Below are 9,007 nucleotides of genomic sequence, written 5' to 3' on the forward strand. Positions count from 1 at the left end.
CAAACAAACAGAGATCTTCCAAAGACTTTACAAGTAATATGTCAACATTTTCTCACATTGGAAGTCAGCTTGTACTGCATGCATTGAGCATTAATCCACTACATGTCTTTCTGAATTACTGTGCATTTTTTGCTGTTAGCTACATCTCTCCACACAATGACATTGTCCATAAACAGGCTCTCTGAAGCATAGTGTCCTTCATTGGCTGGAAAACTGCCTTCTCTCAACTTGAATCAGTCTTATTTATTTGATTATTTGTTTGCCCGGGGGCCATTTGGTACAATAACTACCAGAAACATACAGGAATAATACATATGTATAAAACATTTACAAAATAGGAAAAGATAAGGTGAGCATAGGGCAGGAAATCATCTATCACCTTAGGCACAAGTGAAATCCATGGAAAATCCAAGTCAGGATGGCCAAATGGAGATGTAAATAGTATTTATGCTATAGCTAAATGTCTGTAACTATAATTAAAGTCTAACACTACCATAAATTCAGTTTAAAATTTTTCTGTAATTCAGTTTCAAAAGTTCCTAGCAATGAAATCATTACAATAGAAGTGAAAGCACCATGCACTTGTGGATGAGTGCATAAAACAGACAATTTGAAAATGACACTAAATGTAATGTATATTTAGAGTTCTACAGTAAATGTTACATCACCAGAAGGGCATTTGTTCTTTCTAGTATCAACATAACGGGTGTATGTCAGGAGACAGAAACAACAGCTTTCTAAATGGTCCGGATAACAAATAGTTTGTTTCATTTGTAGTTGGGTAAATACAGATTGAGTTTTCCACACTAGATTCTAAATGCAGCCTATACAGGGCCTCATTTATATCTGCATGACTACTCTGCAATTCACACTTAAGTCACTCACAGAGGGTTTATCAAACCACTTTCATTCTATTTCTCTACTGTTCCAGTCTTGAAAAACACATGGGAAAAATGAACACTTACATCTTTCCGTGTGATCTCTGAGTTCTCTTATTTTATTATAATGATCATTTCTTCCTATGTAGGAGGGTGTCAACACAATACTTATATGGCCAAACTTTCAGGAAACATTTCTCACATATAGAGGAATAAATGCGTTACAGGGACATTGGTCTGGAAATGCTTCATTTCCATGTCAGAGCTCAGCTTCATCTTCTCTCCATAATCACAATAATCACGGGAAACACACAGAAACAGAACATACCAGCATTACATGAAACATTTCCTTACACGACATGTTCAAAATATCCTCTCCATTATACTTGGTCAGTAAGTTATATTTCTCAAGCTCACTGGCAGTGCTTGGTTTTCCAACAGAATGAAAGTAATGTTGACATGTGGCTCACTTCATTGCTTGAATTGACATGTGATGAACTTCACTGTTCTACTAGCATCAAGCACGGATGGAGCATCAACTGTTTAGTGTGCATTGTGGACTTGGTTTCTGGTACAGTACAATGGAAGTGTACTCAAATGCAGAGTTGGCAGATGCCCATTTGCTGTATGGATTGACAGATGTTAACCACCATGGTGCTCAATACTTATACAGGTAGAGATTTCCAGAATGACAGTGCCACAACAGAAGACACCGTGGTTATAGTGGGTGGGGCAGGTAATAGTATTAACAGAGATCCTGGGTACAGTATAGAGTGTGACCTGGCAAAGATTGCATCAGCAACGAAGCATACTAGTGTTGAGTTTGTATCTGTTCTTGTGTGCCATGACCAACCTCATTTGAACACTTCTGTCAAGAGAGTTAATTTGGAGTTGGAACGGCTACTTATGTCGGGTGCAGGGTCACACATTGGTGTGGTTCCTGTTGATTCTCTCAATAGGTGGGATTATACTAGGCATAACCTTCACCTTAATAGGAAAAGGAAGGGTAAACTGGCTGGCAAAATAGCAAAAAAGGTAAAGGGGGAAGCACTGGCATGTGTGATAAAATACCAGTGGTTATAGGGTTCAGAAAAGACCCTTTTTTAGGGTCGGGAGGACAGAAAGAAACCAAATTTTAAGAGAGGTTAGAACTGAGACAAACCTTCAGTTTGAGAAAGAAACCAAAAAACATAATTCTAGCTTATTACATCAGCATAAACAGCTATTGGTTAAGAATTTTCAACAGTCAGCAGATATTTAAACTCTACCCAATTTTAACACAGTCAATGTGAAATGTTAGCTATCTTTATTGCATCAAAATATTTGAGGACTGAGAAATAAAATTAATGAATTAATTATCTGCATAGATGAATTAGAGTCTTCAAACCCAGCTGACATAATCTGCCTCTCTGAACGTCATGTGACCACCGGTATAGAACTTTTAAGTGTTACAGGGTTTAGGTTAGCATCTCACTTTTGTAGAGCAGAAATGGGGAAAGGAGGAGTTGCCACGTTCATCAGGAACTGTCATAAATTTAAGAACATAGACATTCATAAATTTTGCCTAGAACAGCATATGGACAGCATGTGCAACAGAAGTAGAATTTCACAAAAAGTCCTTCTTAATATTAAGTGTATATTGAACACCTGCAGGTAACTATAATCTGTTCACAAACCACCTTGAAGCTGTACTGGCCCATTATACAACCAAAAACAAAGAAATAGTGGTTGCTGGTGATTTCTGTGGTGTCACAGCCAGACACCACACTTGCTAGGTGGTAGCCTTTAAATCGGCCGCGGTCCGTTAGTATACGTCGGACCCGCGTGTCGCCACTATCAGTGATTGCAGACTGAGCGCCACCACACGGCAGGTCTAGAGACAATTCCTAGCACTCGCCCCAGTTGTACAGCCGACTTTGCTAGCGATGGTTCACTGACAAATTACACTCTCATTTGCCGAGACGATAGTTAGCATAGCCTTCAGCTACGTCATTTGCTACGACCTAGCAAGGCGCCATTATCAATTGCTATTTATCTTGTGATGCATGTACCGTCAGACCGATGTTCACCAATTATGGATTAAAGTTAAGTATTCCAACAGATACGTACTATTTTTGCTAGTCTCATATCCCTGACCTGTTCCAGACCTCACGCCATCCTGCGTGAGCTTAAACGCGTGCCTTTCGGCTACCCGTCATTGTGGATTGGCTGTCTTGCCAGTCTACAACAATGTCAATGTAGATTTCCTTAAAGACTCTCCCAATAAGAACTTATTGAGTTAGTAACACTATCATTCAACTTAATTCCCACTGTAAAGTTCCCCAATAGAGTAGCCAATTGCTCACAAACAGCCATTGATAATATCTTTATGGAAAAGTCCAATGAACAAAATTATATTACAAAACCAACAGTCAATGGCCTCTCAGACCATGGCATGCAGTTGCTTCTGTTAAATGTTAATACTGAATAGGATATAAAATCTGTTAAATCTGAGCTCAAGAGGGTAGTCAATAAGCCAAAAATTGATTATTTTGGAACACTTCTCAGAGACATTCACTGGAACGATGTTTACAGTGCTCCAGGCATGAATGAAAAATGTAACACTTCTACTAATAAAGTGCTTACCTTATGTGAACATGTTTCCCCCCAAAACTAACCAAGGTTAGAGAAAAGTCTACAAAGAAGCCATGGATTACTCAAGGAATAGAGGGTATCTTGTAAAACAAAAAGAAAACTGTATCTGTCAATCCGAAACAGTTCTGATGTTGATGCTATAGCACATTGAAAGAAATACTGCAAAATATTAAAGACTGTAATATGGACATCAAAGCAAATATATTACGAGGAAAAGGTAGTCATATCAGATAACAAAATGAAGAAAATATGGGATATAGTGAAGGAGGAGACTGGTAGAACCAGACATGAAGAGGGGCAAATAGCACAGTAAATGATACATTGGTGACAGATGTGTATAGTGTTGCAGAACTTTTTAACAAACAATTTACAACTGTTACTGAAAAGATGGGGTTGTCAGGTTCTGTAGATGCTGCTATGGAATACCTGAGACCAGACATTTCAAGTAACTTCCATAATATGAATTTGACCCTCACTACCCCAGCAGAAATAATTTCCATCATAAATCTTTAAAATCAAAAACATCTAGTGGGTATGATGAAATATCAACAAAGTTAATTAAAGAATGTGATTCAGAGTTAAGTAACATATTAAGCTATCTGTGTAAACAGTCGTTTATCAGTGGAATATTTCCTGAATGGTTGAAATATGCTGACGTAAAGCCAGTGTTTAAGAAGGGAGATAAAGAAATAGCATCAAATTTCCATCCAATTCCACTTTTGCCAGCATTCTCAAAAATTTTAGAAAAAGTAATGTACAATCGGCTTTATAACCATCTTATCTCAAATAACATACTGTCAAAGTTGCAGTTCGGATTTCTAAAGGTTTCTGATATTGAGAAGGCTATCTACACTTACAGCGAAAATGTGCTTAATTCATTAGACAAAAAATTGCAGGCAACTGGTATAATTTGTGAGCTGTCAAAGGCATTTGACTGCGTAAATCACAATATCCTTTTAAGTAAATTAGAATATTATGGTGTAACAGGAAATGTTGCAAAATGCTTCAAATCTTATATCTCTGGCAGGAAACAAAGGTTGTTATTAGAAAAGACATGTATTAACCTATCAGGCATCATCTAACTGGGAACTAATTACATGTGGGGTCCCACAAGGTTCCATTTTATGGTCCTTACTTGTTCTTGTGTATATCAATGACCATTCATCAGTAACATTACCAGATGCCAAGTTTGTTTTGTTTGCCAATGATACAAACACTGCAATAAATAGCAAATCAAGTGTAGTCTTAGAAAGATAGGCAAATAAAATATTTGTGGACATTAATCACTGGTTCCTAGTAAATTCTTTGTCACTAAACTTCGAAAAAACACACATGCAGTTCAGGACTTGTAAGGGGAGTCCCACAATTATATGCCTAACATACGATGACAAGCAGACAGAAGAAGTGGACAGTGTTAAATTCTTGGGATTACAGCTTGATAATAAATTCAACAGGGAAGCGCACACCACAGAACTGCTGAAGCGTCTTAACAAATCTCCATTTGCAAAGTGAATTGTGTCAGACATAGGGGATATAAAAATGAAAAAGCTGGAATATTATGCTTACTTTCATTCCATAATGTCATATGGGATTATTTTTTGGGGTAATTCATCAAGCCGAGCTAAAGTTGGCCATGCACAAAAATGTGCAGTAACAGAGATATGTGGTGTGAACTCAAGAACATCCCGCAGAAGCCTATTTAGAAAACTAGGGATACTAACTATTGCTTCCCAATATATTTATTCCTTAATGAAATTTGTCATTAAAAATATATCACTTTTTCAAACCAACAGCTCAATTCATGGAATCAATACTAGAAATAAGAATAATCTTCACAAGTATTTAAAGTCACTTACTCTGGTACAAAAGGGTGTGCATTATTCAGGAACAAAAAATTTTCAATAACTTGCCAGCAGCCATAAAAATTCAGTTTAAGGGAAGCCTAAAGGATTTATTGGTGGCCAACTCCTTCTATTCCATTGATGAATTTCTCAGTAGAACCAAGTGTGTGTGATCTAACTTCCACACCATTTCAGTGCAGAAATGTGTTCATTGTAAATAAGTATTATAGTAGTCCTATTACATGTTTATTACCTTATAAATATAAAAAAGTTTTTTTAAATTTAAATTCAGTGCATTAGTGTTTGTAAAATGATTCTTTCATGTAGTATTCATTTAAAAAAAATTTACGATCATTCCACTTGAGACCTGTGGAAGGTAGATTTGCGTATTTGTTTCAGTTGTAAATATTTGTCATGTATTATTGTTTTCTGACATGTTCTACGTCCTGGAGGCCTTCCTCAGTACGGATCAATTGGAATGAAAGTAAATCTAATCTAAAAGGACATCTGAAGCAACTGATACTTGTCATAGGGACTGTGTAACATTTAATCCTACTACTCATGACTGGGAGAGGTCTATGGGACAACAACACATCAACTAGAGGATAACTACTTTGTGTTGTTGATGACAAGCTGAGTGTCAGTGGAAAATAATTAGCTAGAACAAGAAATGTTGATCATGACTGCCTGAAGAGTGCTACACAAGAACCTGCTGTATCTGTACTGTGTACAGTGTGTGCAGGTACTATCAGTAGCTGATGTCCCAGCATGTGTACACTTCTGCAAATGGTTTGTTCAACAGTGTGTCAGCCCTCACTTTAGTGCAAGTATGCTGTTCATGAATTAGGTCTCATTTCAAAGTAGATGATTAATGTGTTTAACAGTTGTAGAAACTGTGCTCTAACATGGAAATAAAGCATTTCCAGGACCATGTCCATACAATTTATTTTCTTCCTCCATGTGTGATGAATATTTCCTGAAAGTTTTTGTTACATCATATATCTATTCATCTATGTTGCCTCATCTGATTTCTTTTCTGTAATGATTCTGTTAAGGATAGTGCATACTCGATATTCATGCTTGTGAGTAAAAAGTGCAACATGCAAGTAGTGTGTATGCTACCGCTAAAGATCTGTCACAGTGATTGAAGTCCAACATCACCATAAATTTAGTATAAAATTTTGCAGTAATTCACTTTAAAAAAAGGTTCATGCAATGAAATCTCTACAACAGAAGTGAACAGCAGCATGGACTTGTTTGTGTTATTTGACTATCTTAAATTTGTGGGCCACTTCCATTGTTTTCACAGCTGACACTGAAAATATGATCAAATTCTGTTTCATAGTGTTGTATGAAAACGCACTAAATTTTCTGAATAAGTGGCCGAAAATCATTGTCCTAAGTTTCAGTTTGCGAAACTTTCAAGCGATAACAACTTTAGGAAAGAGCTTGAAATAAGGGTTTTATTTATTTCAATTCACTACTGACCTTAACTGCCTTCTTCACAACCAGTGACAGCCGATCCACGAGTGATGATTCAACCATCTGATACACGTTATTTACAGCATTACTTACAGAGCTTGGTAGAAATCTAATAATCGATTCCGGTGCAAAATTCCGCTGAAGAAAAGCTTTGGCTTCCAATACCTCTACATAGACTTTCGACTCCATTGTTATTTTAGTAAAATAGAAGCCACTTTCTGTACAAGGGTATGAACCAAACAAAACTTTACCATTAAACAACCGAACAGCTTCATTAAGAACTGGAGCAACTTCGACCTCCGACAATTGTAAATAAAGCTGTACGGAGTAAAACCTTGTGCCACGGTTCGCAAATATATGCTTCAATTTCTTGAAGGCGAACTGGAAGTATGCAGGTATACCTGGGAAAATATAAACGTTGAAAACTGAGACAACTGGAAAATTATCAATGAATCCATCAAGTGCCCCTTCTCCCTCGCTCTTGAGGTAATTAAGCACTCCAGATTCTGGTATCTGTGCCATTCTCAATACAGGATTCACTTCTGGGTCCATTTGGTTGTGGGCGGTTGGATATACTTTCTTCAGTACCTCCACTATTTCAGTATTTAGTACCAACCGCTCTCCAAAGGCCTTTGCAACTCCGCGATACGTAATATCGTCATGAGTTGGTCCTATTCCTCCAGTGGTAAAAATCCACGTATATTTGCTAGCTAGCCTCCTAACTTCTTCAGTAATTTGATCCACATCATCTTGAATTACAGATATACAACACAGTCTGACGCCTAATTTATACAGTTGTCTACTAAGAAAATGTGAATTCGTATCCACTGTTTGACCTTTCAGTATTTCGTCTCCTATAATAATGACCGCTGCTGTGGACTCCATCACGTATATAAAGTGCCACTAACGAAACAGACTGTAATGTTAAATGAGCATGACCATGTGGCACGTGTAATATACAACTCTAAAAGTCATTCGGTTTTATGTATGTGTCCAAACGCAACTACAGTACTACACTTTTCCAGAGCTATACAGAATTTTACTCCTTGTCGCACAGTTACGAAATTTTTAGTTGTCTGCTAGCTACTTCTAGCAGACGATGTAGCTGGAAACGATGGTTAAGTTCAAAACACAAAACCAGACGAAAATCGCGGACTTAAAACCACAACTACATAAATTCTACGCATCTGCAGCTGATTATTTCCATTTTTTCAAGCATCTAACTTGTTGACCATTCGGAATTTTGTACAAAAATGTGTTATCACACATATTTAACACACAGTTTCGCCGCCACTGAACTGTTTATCTAAGATAATAAAACGTGTCGTCAAAGATACTCAAGAAACTAGAGGAAAGAAGACTTGTTACGAATATATAACACGGAAGTAATTTCTAAATTACGAGTTAATATGCTGAATTGAAATATCCTTAACCAGAACGTAGCCGCTTATCGCTGAAATTTCTTTCCTAGACCGACGGATCGTGGGCCAGCAGAAGATTGAAACTAATGTGATGTACGCAAGCACATTTACTACGTTTACATACGACATGTCTTCCAAAAGACGAAAACCGAATGTCGGAAACCGTTTTCCGCTGTAGCGTTTACATGTTAAGAGTCAGAAGTTGATTTGCTTGCCCAGTTAAACATAGCGCATGAAAACAGAGGATCCAGTTTCTGATTCAGTCAACACTATCGTTATTTTTCTTCGCCTAAATATTACAGCAGACAGCTTCACGCTCAGTCTAATATTTCTGCTTCTCCTTCACTACACAAGTCCATACTAACCGAAAATTCTGAAGAAAGGACATAACTTGACAATACAAGCGCGTTTCAAAACCGGTTGCTTTTGCATGGGAGCGAAAATCGGTTGCGAAATTGCAGAATAGGATTTCCAGGACCGATTTTGAAGTGTTTACACGATCACCTGGAAGCGGTACTGGGATATCGGTTTACGAAATCCATTGCTGGGAGCCCCTTGCAAATGGAGTAATTTACAGCCATTTATTGTATGCACAAACGCTGCGCAGACAAGTCGTTGCGCATGGCTCAGCCTTTACCGCATTGAAGTAAGCTGCGGTATTCGTGTAACTACCATCCAGGCTCCTTTTCATTGGCTCACACGGAATCTCAACCATTAGTAACTAAGGTCTGCTAAAAGAACTTTCAGCAAA

The 9,007-nt window shown here is 37.6% G+C and overlaps 1 protein-coding gene across 1 annotated transcript in view; it reads right to left on the reverse strand.

Moving 5' to 3' along the window:
* Positions 1-8,133, reverse strand: part of LOC124789915 (FAD synthase-like) — an 87,618-nt gene extending 79,485 nt beyond the window's left edge. The window contains exon 1 of the mRNA XM_047257433.1: positions 6,842-8,133. Within this exon, the coding sequence (XP_047113389.1) occupies positions 6,842-7,720 (879 nt within the window). The 5' untranslated portion in view covers positions 7,721-8,133. The remainder of the gene's footprint in view (positions 1-6,841) is intronic.
* Positions 8,134-9,007: the final 874 nt, after the last annotated feature.

The sequence above is a fragment of the Schistocerca piceifrons genome, chromosome 3 (assembly GCF_021461385.2).
Source record: "Schistocerca piceifrons isolate TAMUIC-IGC-003096 chromosome 3, iqSchPice1.1, whole genome shotgun sequence".
NCBI lineage: Eukaryota > Metazoa > Arthropoda > Insecta > Orthoptera > Acrididae > Schistocerca > Schistocerca piceifrons.